Source organism: Oncorhynchus mykiss, chromosome 1 (assembly GCF_057628025.1).
Source record: "Oncorhynchus mykiss isolate SJ-2025 chromosome 1, ASM5762802v1, whole genome shotgun sequence".
NCBI classification, from domain to species: Eukaryota; Metazoa; Chordata; class Actinopteri; order Salmoniformes; family Salmonidae; genus Oncorhynchus; species Oncorhynchus mykiss.
In genome coordinates, this window is record NC_143022.1 from 42,304,004 (window position 1) to 42,327,251 (window position 23,248).

Below are 23,248 nucleotides of genomic sequence, written 5' to 3' on the forward strand. Positions count from 1 at the left end.
CTTGTAGAGACGAATGTGTAATTTTTACAAAGACTTCTTTCAGACGGATATCCATGGAGTAACTATGGTAACAGTGATGGTTAGGCAAATGCCTGCTATGCTTTTGGTGTGGCTGTTTAAAAGAACAGACAGAGAAAGTAGAGAGAGAATGTGAGGGAGAGGTGGGTAGGGCAGACTCATTCCACAGAACAAGTGCATTCACACCTGCCTGTTCTGCGGTCTAGATGGCAGAGCATAGAAATGATCTAAAGCGCTGGAGCCATTTCAACTAAGCACTATAGTGTTTACAAGAGGAAACTCTAGTCTTTGTGGTGCATTGTAAGTTTAGGATAATATCAAAGCTGATGACCATTACTCAATTATCTTCCGAGAGTCAATATTTGTAGAAAATCTCTGATGGTCCTTGGAATTAGCTGTTATTACTGATAGTAAACTTTCAATGGCTTAAAAAAAAAGTACAATAGTACACCATTTCACCAAGTCAGTATTAGGCCTGCTCTGGTTCAGCAACCAGTACTCCCACACTCAGAGTAGGCTAGTCAATGATCTTCTGTACTCACAGAATGCCATACATTTACTTTAAACTAGAGTGCACCTGTAGGCATACCTGATTTGACCCTTCACTGTTTGGTAAAACACATGAAAGTTCCTCTCAATTCTCTGTACATTTGGAAATGTGTTCATTGCCCCAAAGTCAAAAATGTGATGATCAAAACAAATAGGAAAAGTTCTTAAAGTTAAAGTTTTCTATCATGACTGTGCAGATTAAAGCATCGGCCACAAGAGTACATTCAACAACCTAACCATTATTCAAGTTGCATTGGGGACACCCTGGTGAACATATACAAATACACTACATTACAGGTCAAGGAAGACATGTTGATCAAACAGCTGTGAGCAATCAAGTGAAATTCCTCAGCTGTCTCACAGTGCGTGCTGCTCTGCCAAGACCTAACGTGAAAAAGCTTAATACTATTTTGAGTACGTAATGGATCACAACGCGATATTTTCCTAGGAAACCATTTGACGTCCAAAGAGTAATAATGTGTCTGAAAGCATGTGTGACTGGACATTGCACACGCATTGGCTACACTGGAGCGGTACAGGCCTACTTACATGCAGTTTACTTCATAATGCTTTGCATTCCTGTTATATTTGCATAAAATGTGTGAGGCTCATAGGCGGCATTTCCTCCTTGATGGAATCGCTTGTGTTAGTTAGGCCTTTCCTTCAACTTCCGACTTTTGAACCTCACACCCATTGACACCGCCATGTGTTACCAACATTGACTCATTTCATGTATTGGCCAACAAACGAACTTGTAGGCCTACGTGCCATGGTTGTCACATTTTAATAAAACATGGTTAATATTTAATTAGAGGAACATACCCCAATGTACTGATGAAGCCATTGACAGTGCCTTCCGCGTAAAGCGACACAATGTCTCCAATATGAAGAAAACTAGATCTGTTGTCTGACATTTTCGCTTAATTCTGTCCAAAAGTTGGCTTTCCAGGTAAGTAGGACATGCAGTAAGTAGTCTTGCTCTGATGAAGTGGTCTGCTGACACGTTACAGTGTATCTTGGCAACAAACATGCGTTTCACTCGTCAAATTGAAAAGACTAACGCCCCAAAACGAGACATGTTTTGCTGTTTTCTCCAGTCCAAATTAGAAAAGGACGACAATGCAACAACTTTGAGTTAGTGTAACAAAAAAAAACTAGTTTTAGTTCATGAATCCAACTTCTTCCCGTGTGACAGGCGGCATAATGTTCTTATTTTCGTATCAACTTTGGGGGAGGAGACTGGTTTTGTCAGAGCTGCAGATAGAGAGCAGCCTGCCTATCCCGTCAAAAGGGTTACCACAGTCACAAAGTCAAATTGGCTACATCTTAAACATTTATGAAAACTTAATGTTAGGGTTGGGTATAAGATTAGTATTGTGGTTAGGTTTAAATGCACATTTTAAAAAGATAAATTGTAGAAACGGGGTTTATGACGTTGTGGCTGTGGTACCTAGTGACGACCCGTCTAAATTAGCTTAGGATAAGGTGTCTTGAGGTGAAACGCGCTCTGCCTGTAATTTTCACAGAAACCACTGGCACTACTCTTTTTGAACTCAACAAAACATTTATTAATCTGTCTCATCTCAAATGTTTAAATCCCTACAACAAAACGATTGAGGGAAATTGATGTAATATTTTCTATTCAGAAAGTGTTGTGTGTGTTAAAAAAAAAATATATAACCGTTTGTCACCATTATTGTGCAATTAATGTATTGTTTAGTGTTGTGGCTTTGCTGGCATGCATCCCATTTTGTTTTTTGCTCTACCAAGATTTACATGCAAAAATCGCCATATATATATATATATATATATATATATATATATATATATATATATATATATATATATATATATATATATACACACACACATACATACATGTATACACAGTTGAAGTCGGAAGTTTACATATACCTTAGCCAAATACATGCAAACTCAGTTTTCACAATTCCTGACAATTAATTCTAGTAAGAATTCCCTGTCTTCGGTCAGTTAGGATCACCACTTTATTTTAAGAATCTGAAATGTCAGAATAATAGTAGAGAGTGATTTATTTCAGGGTTCCTTTCTTTCAACACATTCCCAGTGGGTCAGGAGTTTATATTCACTCAATTAGTATTTGGTAGCATTGCCTTGAAATTGTTTAACTTGGGTCAAACGTGTTGGGTAGCCTTCCACAAGGTATCCACAATAATTTGGGTGAATTTCGGCCCATTGCTCCTGACAGAGCTGGTGTAACTGAGTCAGGTTTCTAGGCCTCCTTGCTCGCACTTGCTTTTTCAGTTCTTTTTCAGTTCTGGGAACTTGGGAAGTATGCTTGGGGTCATAGGAAATTTCTCCAAAAAGTACTATCTTTGTCCGCAGTCTTGGCTTTTTAATGGTGGTTTTGGAGCAGTGGCTTCTTCCTTGCTGAGCGGCCTTTCAGGTTATGTCGATATAGGACTCGTTTTATTGTGGATATAGATACTTTTGTACCTGTTTCCTCCAGCATCTTCACAAAGGTCCTTTGCTGTTGTTCTGGGATTGATTTGCACTTTTCGCACCAAAGTACGTTCATCTCTAGGAGACAGAATGCGTCTCCTTCCTGAGCGGTATGACGGCTGCGTGATCCCATGGTGTTTATACTTGCGTAGTATTGTTTGTACAGGTGAATGTGGTACCTTCAGGCATTTAGAAATTGCTCCCGAGGATGAACCAGACTTGTGAAGGTCTACAGTTTTTTTTCTGAGGTCTTGGCTGATTTCTTTTGATTTTGCCATGATGTCAAGCAAAGAGGCCCTGAGTTTGAAGGTAGGCCTTGAAATACATCCACAGGTACACCTCAAATTGACTCAAATGATGTCAATTAGCCTATCAGAAGCTTCTAAAGCCATAACATAATTTTCTGGAATTTTCCAAGCTGATTAAAGGCACTGTCAACTTAGTGTATATAAACTTGTGACCCAATGGAATTGTGATACAGTGAATTATAAGTGAAATAATCTGTCTGTAAACAATTGTTGGAAAAATTACTTGTGTCATGCACAAAGAAGATGTCCTAACCAACTTGCCAAAACTATAGTTTGTTAACAAGAAATTTGTGGAGTGGTTGAAAAATGACTCCAACCTAAGTGTATGTAAACTTCCGACTTCAACTGTACATACATACACATAACTGTTCAAAAGTTTGGGGTCACTTAGAAATTTCCTTGTTTTTGAAAGAAATTGTCATTTTTTTTGTCCATTAAAATAACATCTAATTGATCAGAAATACAGTGTAGACATTGTTAATACTGTAAATGACTATTGTAGCTGGAAACGGCAGACGCTTTTATGGAATTCCTACATAGGCGTACAGAGGCCCATTATCAGCAACCATCACTCCTGTGTTCCAATGGCACGTTGTGTTAGCTAATCTAAGATTATAATTTTAAAAGGCTAATTGATCATTAGAAAACCCTTTTGCAATTATGTTAGCACAGCTAAAAACTGTTGTGCTGATTAAAGAAGCAAAAGGACACCAATAAGAAGAAGAGACATGCTTGGGCCAAGATACATGAGCAATGGACATTAGACCGGTGGAAATCTGTCCCTTGGTCTGATGAGTCCAAATTAGATTTTTGGTTCCAACAGCCGTGTTTTTGAGACGCAGAGTAGGTGAACGGATATTCTCTGCATGTGTGGTTCCCTCAATGAAGCATGGAGGAGGTGGTTTGATGGTGTGGAGATGCTTTGCTGGTGACACGGTCTGTGATTTATTTAGAATTCAAGGCACACTTAAACAGCATGGCTACTACAGCATTCTGCAGCGATAGGCCATCCTATCTGGTTTGGGATTAGTTGGACTATCATTTGTTTTTCAACAGGACAATGACCCAACACACCTCCAGGCTGTGTAAGGGCTATATGACCAAGGAGAGTGATGGAGTGCTGCATCAGATGACCTGGCCTCCACAATCACCCGAGCTCAACCCAATTGAGATGGGTTGGGTTGAGTTGGAAAAGCAGCCAACAAGCACTCAGCATATGTGGGAACTCCTTCAAAACGGTTGGAAAAGCATTCCTCATGAAGCTGGTGGAGAGAATGCCAAGTGTGCAAAGCTTTGTAACGCCATGTATTTGCTATTTGTGTTTACGACTAAGACCCCTCATGTTCCCCAATTATGAGGTGATGACCACTCCACTACCAGTGTCAACTCTCTCCTGACATGAACTGATGCCATGTCCCATCATCCACTAGAGCATTTAATATTTCCTCTCTATGCACTATGCTTAGCCCTATGCATTTTCAATGACTTAAATTCATTAACACAATCACATTATTACACATTAATTCAACTTCACACCCTGCTTGGACTGTCATTCATAGCCCTTTTGTCTAACTGTGTACTGTTTTGTATTCCCAGACAAATATTTTCCTGCCCTCGCGGAAGAGTTGAGCTCTTCTCCAACACCCTCTATCCATGATGAGCCCGTCATGTACTGAAGTCAAGCCACTGAAGACATCAACCCGTCCTGTCATGTCCTGAAGCCAAGCCTCTGAACACATCAAGTCTAGCAGCACTCGGACTGGTCAGACACCAAACGATATCCTGTACCTGGCAGCAGCTTCCTTGGTCAACTTGGACAGCCTGATCCCCCAGCATCTGTCCATACAGTACCGCCTGCTGGCTTGTGAAAAATAAAGACCCATTGTACCTTGTTTTCTGTGTTTCTATGAACATGATACTCATTATGTGAACAACCTGTTCATTACTGTTTGGTTAAATGAGGATTCAACAGACACTATAAATTATTACCTTTACAACTATAGTTTATTTGAGATGTAATACATTCACTATACTTGCTTATACAGTCCTCTCAGATGCAGTTTTGTGAAGAACCATAATCTTACCTGTATACACAAAATATTAGGAACACCTGCTCTTTCCATTACATAGACTGACCAGATGAAAGTTTATGATCCCTTATTGATGTCACCTGTTAAATCCACTTCAATCAATGTAGATGAAGAGAAGACAGGTTATAGAAGGATTTTTACACCTTGAGACATGGATTGTGTATGTGTGCCATTCAAAGGGTGAATTGGCAAGACAAAATATTAAAGTGCATTTAAATGGGGTATGGTAGTAGGTGCCAGGCGCACTGGTTTGAGTGTGTCAAGAACTGCAACGCTGCTGGGTTTTTCACACAACAGTTTCTCGTGTGTATCAAGAATTGTCCACCACCCAAAGGACATCCAGCCAACTTGACAATTGTGGGAAGCATTGGAGTCAACATGGGCCAGCATCCCTATGGAACGTTTGACACCTGACGAATTGAGGCTGTTCTGAGGGCAAAAGGGGGTGCAACTCAATATTAGGAAGGTTTTCTTAATGTTTTGTACACTGTATGTTCATGACATGTTGTAATGCATACCCATTGACACAGAATGTCACAAGACCAGGGTGGTCTACCATGCAAGGGCATGGTTCTTCTGGAGGCACCTGCGGACATCTGATAAACATTCCAGGCAATATCGTCCTATAACACTGCTGTCCACCAAATGCTCAAGTCTAATCACATATAGTTTGCTATGGCAAGCATATTCAGATTAAATCATATCTAGCCAATATGCTAGTTAGGTCGCAATAATGTTTGATCTAGAATAGCTTATTTGTTGAGTATAATGCCAAATCTAACAAGCTAATAGGCATGCATGCTGTATCAGCTTTCACAATTATAGCATCGCAACAAATTGTCATAAAGGATTTGGGATATTTTTTGTATTTTGTTGTCCGGTTGAACTTTCAGTCGATGTGAAATGTAGCATGCACTGGGATCAAGCAAAACTAGTTAGCTAGCTAGTTAGTTAGCTATAGCCACATTAATGTTACGGGTTGCAACGATTTCCAAATAGACTTACTGCATACCTCTTGGGATTTGCACTGGCTCATCATCATCTTCCTCATTAATTTCAGTGTCAGACTGACTCATACATGTAAGGCTGGCTGTATACTACCTTGCACCATTGCTGGGCTAATGTTACAGTAGCTTTTCTGATTAAGTGGTGAGTTTGTTTTGGTTTGTATCAGCCAATCATAACAAAAAATCATTCATATTTATCATGTAATCCCCATGGCTAGTGTTTTTCCAGGAGAGATTCTGGCTTCAGTACAAGCTGTTTTTAAAATACCTATTGATCAGTATGATTGAAGAAAATGACAAGTAACAGCTTGATGATACTTCGAAATAATTTATCGAAATCAAGTGGATCTAAAACAATAGTACAATTTAAGGTGAGCACGTTTGGGGGGAAATGCCACAATAAGTAATTTTATTGGGAACACAATACATTTTTAGAAACTTTAGGATAATTTGGACTGGAAGAGCAAAAATGAAAAGAGGGACCTTTACATCAAAACCTCATCATAGTGAGGGTATTAATAGTGAGATGTGCAATGCCATTTTGTTTCAATATTTGCTTTATTTAATTAAAAATGTGATACCTAGCTTTTAAGAGTCAATTACAGAAAATGTAAATAAAAGGTATAAATTGGATTTTAAGACATTAATCTTCAGGAAGCATTTTGCCCAATAGAGGGGGGTGTTTTGCCCCGTTAATGGGGCGAAAACGCCCTGTTTCGAAGTTTCTGTTTTTATCAAATAACAAAAAACTATTCATTATGCCCACTTATTTCCATTATAAATGTGTTTGCCCAAGGATAGCCAGTATGCACATATCTAAATCTTTAAAAACGTAGCTTTTTTGTGTCAGAAAATATACATTTTCCTTAAGAGGGTGTTTTCCCCCAACATACCCTACTCATGGGGAGAGGATGGTCATGCATTAATGGAAGTGAAGAGTTGCATTCTGAATAGGCCTGTAAATGACTGCAAAGCTAAATCAAAAATTAAATTCCTCACAGAATTAAAGATATCCTACTTCCATGGATTTTGCTTCAAGATGTGTGTGTGTGTGTGTGTGTGTGTGTGTGTGTTGTGTACAGCATCACATAATCCATAAAGATGAAGGTATATGTCATAAAAGTCCAACTCTGAAGGATATTTACCCTTGACTATTTAACCTTTAACCTCTTGGTGACCCCTGGTATTCTCCAGTGAGTCTGCGGTCCATTGGACAGCTTGCACATTTTGGAGAAGTGTTGGAATGTGTTGTGACCCCTCCCTTTTCTCATTAAGGACTAATCAGGGGGCATGTTCAGGAAGGTGCAATGTTACAGAACCTCCAGATATAAATGAGTTGTGTAGAATTAATCTCAAGTGGACAGATGCAGGTAACATAGGATGGTATTGAGTATCTGATTAAATTACGCAAAATTGTAGTATGGGTTTCTGAGGTAAGTGTAGAACAGACATGATTGTCTTTCGTGTAGAATAAGGAATTGTGTACACTCTATTCATTAAATGTCTATCTCATGCAACTGAATACAATTCTCTTCACCACTCTGTTCTCATAACTATGTAGAGAGATGATGATGCTGTTGCGGATAATTATAATGATGATGATTATTCTTCAGAACCGTGGTGAGTGCATGACAGATACTGAAACCAGAGGATGCCAATACTGACACCAGAGGACGCCATGGGGGCATCACTGATCATTTTAAAACCACACAGCCAGTGGCGACATGGTGATATAATCTATCCTACATTACCATCTAGTGTTCGCAGGTTATAACAATCACCTGCTAGTGAGGCAGAGTCAGTATAGAATACAGGTCTGGATTACAGTTATGAATGAATCAATAAATTAATTAATGACTATGCTCCATAGTCCATAGGATAGATAATCTTGAAGCTACAGGGTGGAAATCTATTCTGGTGTGTGGTTCTTTCTTTTTTTTTCTATGTATACTGTATTTATATTGGATATCCTGTATGTTGACTATGTTGACTTTGTATCTGTATTCTGTCTGTACATTGTCTATTGCTGGTAGCACTTATTCACTAAGTCAAATTCTGGATATGTATAAATAAATGTACTTGTAAAAGTGATTCTGATTCTCTTTCTTTTTTTCAGTCTGTTTCACACTCTCTCTCACACACACATAGACATGTGTGTGGGGGGGGGGGGGGGGGGGGGGGGTGCTCAGGTGCCCAAAATAAAAAAGGGCAGCCTCCCAACCTTTCATAACTAAACACTCATAACCTATCAACTGCCTCTGTAGCCAACATTTCTACATTTCTACAACAACACACTCACTCATCACAACACAGAGCAGTAGAGGTTGACACAGGAGTGAAAATGTATTCCTGCCCTGTTTTGTCCTGTCAAATTTGTTCCCGGTCCTGTGCTGATCCCCCAAACAATTCTATAAGCCTGACACTTACAAAACAAATCACTACCGTCCTGTCCCATGCTCATTTTTACAAGCAGAAATCAGATAATTTCTGCGTTAGCTGCTCATCTGCCTGTCCCCCACTCTGCATGTGAGTAGCCATAGCAACTGCTCCATTTGGCTGCTGCTTAGTGCTTATGGCACAGTTGCCTGTACTCACCCAGTTAGTACATCAAATCAAGTGTTATTTGTCACATGCTTCATAATTAACAGATGTAGACTAACATTGAAATGCTTACTTATAGGCCCTTCCCAACAATGCAGTTAGAATTTTTTTTTAAATTAAAAAATACACAATGAGTAACGATAACTTGGCTATATACACGGGGCACCAAACCGAGTCGATGTGCAGGGTTACGAGCTAATTGAGGTAGATATACTACATGACCAAAAGTATGTGGACACCTGCTCATCGAAAATCTCATTCCTAAATCATGGGCATTAATATAGAGTTGGTCCCCCCTTTGCTGCCTTAACAGCTTCCACTCTTCTGGGAAAGGTTTCTACTAGATGTTGGAACATTGCTGCGGAGACTTGCTTCCATTCAGACAAAAAGTATTAGTATTAGTGATGTTAGTGATGTTGGGAGCACAGAAACGTCTAGAATGTCATTGTATGCTGTATCATTAATGTTTCCCTACACTGGAACTAAAGGGGCCTAGCCCGAACCATGAAAAACAGCTACAGACCATTATTCTTCCTCCACCAAACTTTACAGTTGGCACCATGCATTTGGGCAGGTAGCGTTCTCCTGGCATCCGCCAAACCAGATTTGTCCGTCGGACTGCCAGATGGTGAAGCGTGATTCATCACTCCAGAGAAAGCATTTCCACTGCTCCAGTGTCCAATGGCGGCGAGCTTTTCACCACTCCAGCCGACACTCGGCATTGTGCATGGTGATCTTAGGCTTGTGGGCGGCTGCTCGGCCATGGAAACACATTTCATGAAGCTCCCGACGAACAGTTCTTGTGCTGATGTTGCATCCAGAGGCAGTTTGGAACTCGGTAGTGAGTGTTGCAACCGAGGACAGGCTATTTTTAAGGCTACGGGCTTCAGGACTCAATGGTCCCGTTCTTTGAGCTTGTGTGGCCCACCATTTTGCGGCTCTGCTGTTGTTGCTCCTAGAAGTTTCCACTTCACAAATAGCCAAATCCACTCATTTGAAGAGGTGTCCACATACTTTTGTATATATAGTGTATGTACATATAGGTAGGGATAAAGTGACTTGGTAACGGGATAGATAATAAACAGTAATGCAGCGTAGGCGATGGGTCAAAGAGTTCATGCAAAAAGGGTTGGTTAACTATTTAACTAACTATTTAGGATAGTTCCGTAGTGATGTGGACACTGAGGAACTTGAAGCTCTCGACCTGCTCCACAACACCCCTGTATATCCTGCTTGAGCATTCTAAATGTAACGAGTACTTTTAGGTGTCAGGGAAAATGTATGGAGTAAAAAGTACATTATTTCCTTTAGCAATCTAATGGAGTAAAAGTTGTCAAAAATATGAATAGTAAAGTACAGATACCCCCAAAAATACTTAAGTAGTACTTTCACGTATTGTTACTTTTAGGAAACACTCTGTTAAAGTAATGAAATATCAAGAAAATAACGTTTTTTGGTCAAGTTTCTTAAAGGGGATTAGAATGTTACAAAGTCAATAAACTATCCTGCACCATTCCCAGAAAATTGTCGAAATGTTGTATGCAAATAAACTATAGGAAAAACATGCTCTCAGCAAACTCTAAGAAAAATATGGTTCTCAGAACGTTATGTGCTAGCTGGGATGTGTGCGATAAACTCTCTCTGATTTCTACACATAAAGAATTAAACGGGATGGGAGGGATTTTTATCGGGTACGGAACAGGAAAGTCCCGGGGTTATCGAACTGTTGTGGGATCAGGTGAGGACAATACGGGAAAAAAATTGACAAAACAAGTTGCGGACAAGAATGCATTTTCACTCCAGTGTCAACCGGTTTCCACTAGTTACCACATCCACAAAGTAGAAATTGGGTAACTCGAACAAATGTATGAAATCAAAAAATCGTTGGTCTTAATTTAGGGTTAGCCATAATGTTAGTCGTGTGGTTAGGTTTAAAACACAGTATTAAAAGAGAAATAGTAGAAATAGGCCGGGTATATAACTTCGTGGCTTTGGTAACTAGTTACTACCGTGTCTACTGCTTACATTGGGAATGACAAGTGAGTGTGTTTGTTGTAGAAAATAAATAGGCATATGTTGACATTTTGGCTACAGAGGCAGTTGGTATGTTATGAATCATGAAAGTCGATTTTTTTTTAAGGGGGGGTAGCCCTTTATTAAAAAACATTTTTAAGCAACCCCCAAAGGTATGTGCACGGCCCTACACGCACGTGATGTAGCGGATCCTCTCTTTGTTCACACACACATACCTTTACCTCAACGATGGATAAAAAAGACTAGTACTAAAACAAATGAACCGTCCTTTAGTTCCTCCCACTGATTACACCGTACATGTCACAATAGTACTGCGGACAAATCCACTGTCTGAACTAAACTTTCTCGTTGACACATAACACTCATTCAAATTTCGGGTAGGAAACAATTGGACACGCACGCACGATATCTTTCCGAGGCATTACACAAATCTCTGAGCTTTGTCATGTGAAAAGGAACAGTACGAACAGTGGCCGAGACTAGTGCCAGGAGTTGCCTATACTTTTTTGTTTCACAGGGCGGTCTGATTGGCATGAACAACCCCGAGCGCAGCGCGACGGATGAGACATTGCGGAATAGAGAGGAGACACGACACACTGCCGGGAGTAAACACAGCTGGATTTGCTCTTCTTCAGTCGACACCTTTTACACTTTTGTCATGTGAGTAATTTGTTGTTATTTAGACTAACATTGGGTGATGGTAAATGTAGCCTAGATAATGTTTTTCTCACTGTAATCACCTCGTGGGTTTGCGGGGTTTCTCCATTGCAATCCGCACACTGCGACAACGCTAAAGTGCTCATAGGTCCTTATTTTTTATTGTTGGGAATTCTCATGTGTTTATGAAACAATCCTACCTGATTTGATTGAATAGCACTTTACATGGGTTGAAGTGGCCCAATGAAAACGTCTAATTGGAGTATTGGAAAGTTGGATCAGGTGCATGGGGCTCTTGTGCCGTTCTTTGTTTCCCACGCGATAAACTGTCATTGCATTACACTGAACTGATACGGTATTGCAGTGTAGTGCAGCTCCACTGTTGCACTGTATTCAAAAATACAATATTTGGGTTGTTTTAAGTGAGCTTTAAACACCATAACTATCGACAATGACGAAGGTAAGACTACAGTCTTTTTAGTTTTTTTTTTTTTTACAGGCAACGATAGCTACAGATTGTTCGCCAAGATTTTTGGTATCCATTACTGGACATTACAGGGTAAGTACTGTGTGGCGTAGCACAGTACATTTTCGAGCAACCATAACTTCGCGATAGTATCTATGTTCTCAATTCGGCCAAACATCTACACTATATATACAAAAGAATGTGGACACCTTCAAATTAGTGGATTCCGCTATTTCATCCACACCTTTGCTGACAGGTGTTTAAAATCGAGCACACCGCCATGCAATCTCCATAAACAAACATTGGCAGTTGAATGGCCCATACTGATTAGCTCAGTGACTTTCAACGTGGCACCACCATAGGATGCTACTTTTCCAAAAAGGAAGTTAGTCCCTGCTAGAGCTGATCTGGTCAGCTGTGAGTGCTGTTATTTTGAAGTGGAAACGTCTACAACAACGGCTAATCCTCTCTCTCAGAACGGGACCGCCGGGTGCTGGAGCGTGTAAAAATCATCTGCCCTCTGTTGCAACACTCACAACGGAGTTCCAAACTGCCTCTGGAAGCAATGTCAACACAAGAACTGTTAATCTGGAAACGTGTTCTCTGGAGTGATGAATCACGCTTCACCATTTGACAATCCGACGTACAAATCTGTGTTTGGCGGATGCCAGGAGAATGCTACCTGCCCCAACACATAGGAGGAATAATGGCCTGGGGCTGTTTTTCATGGTTCGGGCAAGGCCCCTTAGTTCCATTGAAGGGAAATCTTAATGCTACAGCATACAATGACATTCTAGACGATTCTGTGCTAGCAACTTTGTGGCAACAGTTTGGGGAAGGTCCTTTCCTGTTTCAGCATGACAATACCCCCATGCACAAAGCGAGGTCCATACAGAAATGGTTTGTCGAGATCAGTGTGGAAGAATTTGTACTGGCCTGCACAGAGCCCCGACCTCAATTCCATCGAACACTTCATCCCAAAGGTGTAACATCGATTGCGAGCCAGGCTTAATCGCCCAACCTCACTAATGCTTTTGTGAACGAATGGATGCAAGTCCCCGCAGCAATGTTCCAACATCTAGTGGAAAGACATCCTAAAAGAGTGGAGGCTCTTATAACAACAAAGAGGGGACCAACTCCATATTAATGCTCATGATTTTGAATTGAGATGTTTGGCCATGTCGTGTATCACATTATCTGGTGTACAATCTGTAGCTAAGGCGACAGTAGTCTTGGAGCTTGTTAGAGGGCCTACTTTCTGTACCTTATGAACACCAACTGTAAGCTAACTTCCCCCACCCTCTGTTGACAAAACATGTGCTAAGTATGCAGCTCACAAATCCATAATTTAAATGTTTCACAACGTGATCTGAACTCTGTACAAAAAAAGATTGACTTGACTGCACGCCCAGACTGCTTTGTTTAATTCGTAGGCTCTTGTATTAGACCTACCTAATACAGATATTTTGTTTATTTCCCAGAAACGTGTCTGAAACGTAGTTGCTTGCTGATAAACTGGCAGTGGAATGCACCTGGATTATCTGACCCCAACACACCTGGTTAAAGACAAGTACCAAAGGAAAACACCAACGGACTACCCTTTTTCTGACATTAGGCCTATAATGCCGTCTTGCTCAATATGTCTACTCTGAAACAGGTTCTAGTGCATGAGAATGGCCAGGACACAGAGAGAATTTTGGACTGGAGTTACATTGAGTGGCTAGAGAATGAGGCTGTGACGGGGGTGACCAATGTTGAGACGCAAACGGTCTCGAAACCCACTGACGAAAAGGAGACGCAGACCAGCAACCCGTTTATCATGCATATAGATTTGGCCAGAACGCACTCCAAACTAAAACACGTGTCGTTGGTTGAGGCCGATGGCTTGCTCACCCAGTTTGACCGACAGGCCCCGGCTCGCATTTCCACGTCCCCCACCTTGAGGAGGATGAGGAGCACGCGACGTCCGCAGGTGGACTTCCGGGACCCGGTGAGGATGGATAGCACACAAGAGGAGTCGGGTACGGAAGAGACACCATTCCTTTTGAGTCCCCTCTCGCCAGTACACAGGCACAAGTCTCCGTTAGCGGCCTGCCCCCCTCCTGATGGCGAAAACCACCATGATAATCAGCCCAATTCATCTGCAGGCCAGGGAAAAAGCAGATCGCATAGATCAAAGACTTTTAACAATGGTATCACTTGCACGAGACAAGAATCCCTGTCCGCACGTGGTGTGCAAAGATTTAGTAAAGACTTTGAATTTCCTGATGATCAGGTGAGTTAATGTTTTAATCACAAATGATTCAGTTGAGCATGAATTGCGCCCATATGCCACACTGGCTTTGAGTTTTTATCCGAGCCTTGTAAATCAGATGGCCAGTAGCTCCTCCACCACATTCCTCCTGGGTAGCAGCCCTCTCATTTTCCCTGGACTCCTGTGGTGGCTGCTCACAATGCCAGCTTTTGACAGCAAATGAATCAGCAGTTACATGCACTGACAGCTCAGCGCAGCCCCACCACCCAGCAAGCCTCAATCTTTCTCACTCACTCACTCACTCACTCACTCACTCACTCACTCACTCAGACAGAGCTCCAAGGGGCCATGGGAAGGCAGTAAGGCTCCTCCACAAGCCTCCTATTCACCACCGTCAGCAGTCACCCAATAATGGGGGGGGTCAGTGGTCAATAGAAAAATATAAAAGGGGGAGGGGGGGATCTATTCAGTGGGCTCCCGGCATTCAACCTGGGCCATTCTCAATAGTCACGACATTCTCTGCAGATATTAGAGGGCTATTTGGGCTATTCTAATTCAAACGACCACATGAAAAAAACACTGATTTGAAATGTTTAATTTGTTTGTGAGGGATATAGCCGTGTTATGTAGAACCAGGAGCCCTGTGTAATGTTGAGTTGTGTTATGTACACTGCACCTTTCAAATCACACCCAAGGCTCTAATCATCATTGAGCTCCTAGGGCCGGTTTCCCAGACACCGATTAATCTTAGTCCTGGACTAAAAAGCATGTTCGATGGAGATTCTCTGTTGAATGTTCTTAATCCAAGACTATGGTTCATCTGTGTCCAAGAAACCAATCCTTAATGTTTAGATAGCACAGTACATCTATCGTTCACTGTCTGTGTTTGCTCTTTCACATTAGTATCTGCTGTATAACAAGCCATGTTCAACATATAATTATCCTAACCGATGCTCTTTCGTCTCTATTTTACAGGACAAGGTTTGCCATAATAGGTAGGTGTGTTGCATGCTATTCCACAGAATAATTTGAATGTTATGTGTCCCCACTTGGCTTAGCCAAAAATACCTGCACTGTGGCTTGCAGTTACCACACTGCCTGGACATTATTTCATGGCAGGAAGGGAATTTGCCTATAACCGACTCGCTCTGAACTATGTCATACAGTTAGGAAACTGGGATCGTATTCATTGAACACCAAACTGAGGGGAAAAAAACAGATTGTTTTCCATTGCAAAATGTTTTGCTTTGTTGTGCCCTAATGAACATGACCAAGCATGAAATACATTCAACCACAGAAAACCCTTCTACTTGCTGGCCAACAGATTTTCTTGTCGAGTTTTCTTTCAATAGGGTTTTCACTACATTTATCTTTGAACCTTTTAATTGGCATTTTGTCAACAGACTCAAAGCAAATACATTGTATTTGTCACATGCGTTGTAAACAACAGGTGTAGGCTAACAGGGAAATCCTTACTTACAGGCCCTTGCCAACAATGCAGAGAGAAAATATAAATCATAGTAACACAAGGAATACATACACAATGAGCAATGCTAGCTTGGCTATATACACAGGGTACCGAGTCAATGTGCAGGGGTACGAGGTAATTGAGGTAGATATGTACATATACTGTACATAGGGATAAAGTGACTAGGCAATAGGATAGATAATAAGCTGTAGCAGTGTAGGTGATGACTCAAAAGAGTTAGCGCATAAAGGGTCAATCCAGATAGTCCTGGTAGCTATTGGTTAACTATTTAAGTAACTATTTAGCAGTCTTATGGCTTGGGGGTAGAAGCACTTTAGGGTCCTGTTGCTTCTAGACTTGGTCACCTAGAATACATTGAGAGAACGGTTTCAGAATATTAGGGATCAAAGAAGGCCATCTAAATAAATGCATATTTCTCTGTTTCAGCACTAACTGATAGATACTCAGATTTTTTGTTGTTTGTTTAGACAAAGTTTAGAGTGAGTAACAACTGGTTTGGAGAGCCTTTATGCACAAAAATGCAGTGGTTTGATTCATCCTGATTCAAGTTCAATCCATTAAATATTGGAAGGTGAAAAAAATCTACAATAGTGGTTGAACAATAGGCTAGTCCAATAAATCTACCCTAATCCTCACTAATCACGGAACTGTAATGACAACGGTCCAGTCATCGTAAACTGTGCTCCAGGTTTAACCCGCTGCGTGTGGTCTGAATTCCACTAGGTCCCAAGTTATTGCACAACGTTAACCTAACATGATCCACTAATGCTAGCCACCCTTAGGAACAACTACACAGACATGAAAGAAAGGCAAACTGGTGGAAATCATGTAAAATGTGAGCTACATATTAAAGGAAACAAACACTTAAGTGACAGTTAGAAATGCACAGTACCAGTCAAAAGTTTGGAGACACCTACTCATTCAAGGGTCTTTCTTAGTTTTTTACTGTTTTCTATATTGTAGAATAATAGTGAATACATCAATACTATGAAATAACACACATGGAATCATGTAGTAACCCAAAAAGTGGTAAACAAATCCAAATATATTTTAAACTTTAGATTCTTCAAAGTAGCCACCCTTTGCCTTGATGACAACTTTGCACACTCTTGGCATTCTGCACAATCGGCTTTTTCTCCAGCGCCATCTTACACTTACAGCTGTAATCCCTGCTAAATATGAGTCTAACATGGGGTTGAATACTTATCTAATCAAGATATATTAGTGTTTAATTTTCCATTAATAGTAGTTTTTTTGTTGTTTATCTTTTAGGTAAAAAATGATATACTTTCTACCATAAATTACATAACTAATGCATTGGATGTCAACAACACATCAATTCCTCAAAGGCGTAGTGCAGTTAAAGATGAGTTTTTCCTTTAAAAAAAAATATATTTCCATCACAAAAAAAAGTTCAAATAACACTCTGAAATTGCGAAAATGATGATGATTCCCTTTTTGTGTATGAGCTGTGTAATTTTTTTTTTTTTTTAAATAAAAAATAAAAATAAATGTTTTTTTAAATGAAGGCTGGATTTTCGGCCTGTTCAGGTGGGATGGAACTTTTGGCCCATGTCATGATGTCACAATATGACCAATGACTGTTCTTTTGGGTATGGGGGTGGGCTCTAGACCATCCTATTTGCCAATCACGCCTGTCTATGTCAATATAGTCATATTTGTTTCCTAACGCCCACATGATCAGACTTAGCATTTAACGGACCCAAGGAGGCTCAGGGAAATATATTATAAAACATGTATTTTGGAGTAATTTTAATAAAAAAAACACAATGATTTATTAGACATACAGCGATGATTTAAAAATACAATTACAAAGACTGCATGGGGTCTTTAATTCATTAATTCGGCTTGATTCATGGTCAGATCCAATTCTCTGAGAATATTCTGTCTGTTGTCCCCATGTTGGTAAATATACCTAATTTATTACACCATTACTCATTGTCATTATTACTGGAGAATTTGCCTAGAAGACCGTTTAGCCAGAAATAATGAATTCCTTTAGGCATTTCTACATTTTTCTACATTGTTGAAATACCATGTGTACTCACTGCAATGTGAACAAGCAAGCGAATAAGGAGTTTAGAAACAGCGGTATGATTTGCCTACATAATATGAGTGGATAGTGGGTGTAGTGGTGGTGGTGGTAGTGGTAGTAGTCGTGGATATTGGTAGTGAATAGTAGGTGTAGTGATAGTGGGTGTAGTGGTAGTGATAGTGGGTGTAGTGGTAGTAAAGCACTTTTGTTACCCGAAGGTGAAAAAATAATAACAACAAGCCAGAATATAAAACAAAGCAAACAAAACTATATACCGGTATTGCCAGATCCGGAGGCGTATAGTATGTCAAAATGAGGTATATCATTGTATAACAGTGAGTAATGGCGTAATAAGAGTATGCCAGTGAGGTACAGCATAATACAGGTATAATAATGACTGAGTAATGGTGTAATAAATGAGGTACATTTATCAACATAATGGGGTACACAGACAGAATATTCTAACTGTATTATGCTGTACCTCACTGACCTACTCTATTCCTCATGTATTACACCTCACTCACTCTGATAACCTGATCTCTTCCTGTTTCCACCAGACTGCAGGAGAGGAGGCGGAGTTCTGTGGTTGTCAGTCTACCCGGATCGGACGTTTCGCCGGGGGACCTGTTTGTGTCCAATGGGGTGGCGGACATACTGAACTTCTCAGGTTAACGCCAAAATTCAGTTTCTGCACTTTTTTGCAAGATGTTTGTCAACAGCTTGTTTTTGATTCCTTATAAACCCAGGTTGTAGGCCAACAGTGATCAGTGTTATTTGTTATATTATTTTAGTTACCTACAAGGAGATCCTATTAAATTACTATTTAATATTAGGAATTAGTTAGAATTAGGGATTAGAATACTAATTCCTATGTTTACCTAGCTATAACTTTAGTAACTGCATCAGAAGTTCACTTACCCAAATATATAAGTAACATTCCTTAACTATTTTCAGATTATTGCCACATTCAGGCAAAATGAGAAGGCTGTTTACACTTAACTTGATTTCCTGTAAAATCCTATCTACATCCTGTGGATCACTTTTTTTTTTCTTCATCACATTTTCGCAACAGAAGAACTATGAAGGCAGGCCTTTGTAGATAATGACAAAACCATGTTCTCCATTTCCACAGACACCAAGAAACCCAAGTGGCCTTTCTCCAGACGTAGCACGGTATGTGTGCTGCCTGTTTGTTCTCCCCCTGCTACTCGCCCTAGCTAGCGTGACCTGCCACCAGTCAGCCTAGTTGTTTGTGGTTTTGGTTGCTATTGCTTTGAAGCTGTCAGTGTGCTCAGGAAGCTGCAATGAAATTAAGGATATTGTTCTCTGACCCACTTTTAATCAAAGCATATTAATGAATACACTTTCTTCCCCTTTGTTCTCATGGCCTTCTGAGATTTCATCATGTGTCAACAACACTGAGCCAAACCAATTCAATCCAAATCAATTCATATTGAAGGTGTTTGATCAGACTGATAGATAGATGGGAAAATATACAAACAAAACACTATTGGTGTGTACTGTCATTCACTGTTCCACCATGCACACACGCGAACACTCACACATGCTTTTGTGTACAGACACACTCGTACACACACATTCACTCTTACTATACACACACACACATTCCCACTTAGACAGACACTCATACCTATAGTAAAGAATGAATTGTTCAAGTAATGTTTAACATTTAACCTGTATTTGTTCCTCTCAGACTAAAGGGACGACTACACGCACTGCATCTGATATTGAGAAATATCTATTGAAGGAACAGATTCAAGACTGGAGGGACACAGACTTCCAGAAGTACAAGGTGAGGAAAGCCATATGAACACCAGAGCTGAAGAATACTTTTTTCCTCCTAGCTGTGTAATATTTTATTGTTACGTGTCTGCGTTTGTAACTTGGGAGCCAGTCATCATTGAGTCAGTGCTCCTAGGAATTACTACAGGAACAGGGAAGCCCCTGAAACATATAAATGACACATTGAACGGGAATAAGACTTTTGTTGGCCTACGCACATGACAAGTGTACATTTTTAAACTGTAGCTAGACAGCAGACGATAACAGCATTGAGGATAGTAACAAGACAGGCTACAGAATGTTGTTGCCTTGTACTTATGACCGCACTGGCACAGCCGTGTTAAAACCACAACAAATCAGTCCCCCCCCCCCCCCCCCCCCCCCCCGTGCATTATGGTTTTAGTATTATTCAAATAACATCTATCCAACCATCCATCTGTCTTATCATTCCCTCCATCCCCAGGACTGTTCTCTAGAGGAGTTCCTGAGGGACTGTGATTCGTCTCAGCTGATGTCTGACTGTGACCCTCAAGACTACAAGAGACAGGAAGCTATCTGGGAACTCTTCACCAGCGAGTGTGTTTACTTCCTGGATCAGCTCATGGTGCTCAAAGAGGTGACTTACTAGATATACGTGCACCCCCCCCCCCCCCCACACACACACGCACACTTTTGAACAGGAATGGCAGCTCACCATTGCAACCAAACACCTTGTGCTTTGTGTGGCTTTTTGAACAGGAATGGCAGCTCACCATTGCAACCAAACACCTTGTGCTTTGTGTGGCTTTTTGAACAGGAATGGCAGCTCACCATTGCAACCAAACACCTTGTGCTTTGTGTGGCTTTTTGAACAGGAATGGCAGCTCACCATTGCAACCAAACACCTTGTGCTTTGTGTGGCTTTTTGAACAGGAATGGCAGCTCACCATTGCAACCAAACACCTTGTGCTTTGTGTGGCTTTTTGAACAGGAATGGCAGCTCAACATTGCAACCAAACACCTTGTGCTTTGTGTGGCTTTTTGAACAGGAATGGCAGCTCAACATTGCAACCAAACACCTTGTGCTTTGTGTGGCTTTTTGAACACAAATGTCAGGTTGTGATGGTTCGAACAGGCCTTTCCTTTGAATTGACACTGCCCCTTTCTAAAATATACTTTGTTGGGGGAACTCTTTCTTCAGCTTCGTGATGAAATTGAAAACAGCAAAAACAGATCCAACCTCTCCCTCTTGTTTGTGTTCCATTGTGTAATATATAATATATTTTAATGTTTTTGTGTTTAATAAAAAATATAAATAAATATTGTGTCCTTCAGGTGTTTCTGGCCACGCTGACTAACCTGCAGATGAGGGACTACCTGTCTGACGTGGACACTTGGAGGCTGTTTGCCAACCTCAACGAGCTGTGTCTGGTGAGACTGTAGAGATGCATACTGTATATTACATTAGATTGGATTAGTAGGGCTGTGAATGTCATGGAATTTTGGATGACGCTAACTCACTAGCCAAATGGCCGCGGCTCCTTAATAACCGTTCGAATACTTACTCTTTTTCTCTCCTGACTGCATGTGCTGATATAGAAGGAATAGAATGGGCCTCCCCATTCAAGTCAATGATGGCATAATGGGACTGGCAGCCATTGCAAGTGTACCCATTGGCGCAAAGCAGGAAGTGTAACCATCAATATGTGCAATGGTTTGTTGACAAAAATAAATGCATTCCATTGCATGAGCCACATCAGCTAACATCATTTGAATGAACATTTCACATTACCATGGACATTTTTGCATCACAATACCAGGCAGCCTTTGCGTGTACCCATGTAATGAGTTTACCAATCAAATTGCCAGTTTCTATTCCTATGTGTGCTGCTGCTGCATTGTGGGGGGGCATTGCATAGGCAACCAAAGACTCATTTGCTACAGTACCTTGCTTGTTTCAGCAAGCAGCAACAAACTTTTATCATGTTGTTGAGTCCATTATCGCAGAAACTGTTCCATCTTCAGTCATCTGTTTGTTCCTAAAGTATATATATATTTTTTACCCCCTAGAGTCAATTGACGCCAACAGTGCATCAATCTAAGTATGTGTATGTATATATATATATATATATATATATATGACTATTACAACAATACTGAATGAATCTATTTAGTCTCAAATAAATGAAACATGTCGAAGTTGGCTTAAATAATGCTTTAAATAAAGTAAAAGTGCCATGTAAAAAAAGCTAACTTTTAAGTTCCTTTCTCAAAACATGAGAACATATGAGTCTTCAATATTCCCAGGTAAGAAGTTTTAGGTTGTAGTTATTATGGCTAACGCAGGAAAGTGCTGTTTGAAGGAATGCTTACGAGCCTGCTGCTACCTTCCACCGCTCAGTCAGACTGCTCTATCAAATATCAAATCATAGACTTAATTATAATATAATAAACACACAGAAATACATGCCGTAGGTTATTAATATGGTCAAATCCGGAAACTATCATTTAGAAAACAAAACGTTTATTCTTTCAGTGAAATACAGAACCGTTCCGTATTTTATCTAACAGGTAGCATGCATAAGTCTAAATATTGCTGTTACATTGCACAACCTTTTATGTCATAATTTAGTAAAATTCTGGCAAATTAATTACGGTCTTTGTTAGGAAGAAATCCTAGATATAGGATTTTTTGACTGCTTTTTCTGAATGTGTTATTTTATTCTCATGACTGATGACTTCATCCATAACCATCAGTTATACAATAATTGTGCTAGCCCTGTCGATTAGATTAGAAGATCTTTAGTATCCCAAGCTTGGAAAATGTGTTTGGCATGTTAATTAAATTTTTTGTCTCTATTATTGTGTACTATGATAGTATAGCATTCTATTAGGTGTCTTGTGAGACTGAGTCGTCATGGTAACACACTAGTCCCACTCCAACACCGCCCAGATCCGATTGGTACTGATCCTGTGTGGGTGCTGTCTTCCATGCAGAATGGTAGGATGATAGGGCCATGGCATGCTGTCTTGAGGCAGTGAGGTAGACACTACTGTGAGTAAAGTAGGACTTGAAGTTGCATATTTTTTTATTAGCCGTATGTACGGGATACGCATGGTAAACTAGCTACCCATGTCCCAGATGGATGACTGACCATGGCAGTGAAGGGGGCGAAGGCACTTTGTTTTGGGACTTGGATGGGAGATGGTTTGCCACACGCTATCCACATATCAAAATGAAATTCCAAAGTTAAGTCACTAAATATTCCCCATCACGACGTCAAATCTTCATCGACGTCATCTTACTCTAGGCTACATGTTGAAGGATTGAATTCTCATACTATGACCTCTGGTCTCTGTTTTTCAGGAAACACTAAATCTATAGAATTTTGAGAGTGCTGCTTTGCTTTACATTAATTTCAACAAGATAGTCACCTGCAGTACAATTACAAGACA

At 40.4% G+C, this 23,248-nt stretch overlaps 2 protein-coding genes and 1 long non-coding RNA gene across 6 annotated transcripts in view; 2 read left to right on the forward strand and 1 right to left on the reverse strand.

Annotated features, from left to right (window-relative positions):
* The window catches only part of LOC110522681 (inositol 1,4,5-trisphosphate-gated calcium channel ITPR2), a 162,849-nt gene extending 160,999 nt beyond the window's left edge, over positions 1-1,850 (reverse strand). For both annotated transcript variants that reach the window (XM_036977399.2, XM_036977393.2), the window contains exon 1: positions 1,390-1,850. In XM_036977399.2, the coding sequence (XP_036833294.2) occupies positions 1,390-1,481 (92 nt within the window). In that variant the 5' untranslated portion in view covers positions 1,482-1,850. The remainder of the gene's footprint in view (positions 1-1,389) is intronic.
* LOC110522691 (uncharacterized) lies at positions 1,403-5,248 on the forward strand. Its single transcript, XR_002473363.3, has 3 exons — positions 1,403-1,516; positions 4,413-4,714; positions 4,953-5,248. It is a non-coding gene; the product is annotated as an uncharacterized LOC110522691 (long non-coding RNA).
* A 5,405-nt stretch (positions 5,249-10,653) lies between these two features.
* The window catches only part of LOC110522730 (pleckstrin homology domain-containing family G member 7), a 29,039-nt gene continuing 16,444 nt past the window's right edge, over positions 10,654-23,248 (forward strand). The window contains exons 1-9 of one of the 3 annotated variants that reach the window (XM_021601209.3): positions 10,654-10,792; positions 11,606-11,748; positions 13,693-14,486; positions 15,441-15,460; positions 18,568-18,677; positions 19,143-19,183; positions 19,725-19,823; positions 20,277-20,429; positions 21,128-21,223. In XM_021601209.3, the coding sequence (XP_021456884.3) occupies positions 13,851-14,486; positions 15,441-15,460; positions 18,568-18,677; positions 19,143-19,183; positions 19,725-19,823; positions 20,277-20,429; positions 21,128-21,223 (1,155 nt within the window). In that variant the 5' untranslated portion in view covers positions 10,654-10,792; positions 11,606-11,748; positions 13,693-13,850. Of the gene's footprint in view, positions 10,793-11,252; positions 11,749-13,692; positions 14,487-15,440; positions 15,461-18,567; positions 18,678-19,142; positions 19,184-19,724; positions 19,824-20,276; positions 20,430-21,127; positions 21,224-23,248 lie in introns of those variants that run through there. The other 2 variants (XM_036977418.2, XM_090230783.1) reach the window with 2 other exon arrangements.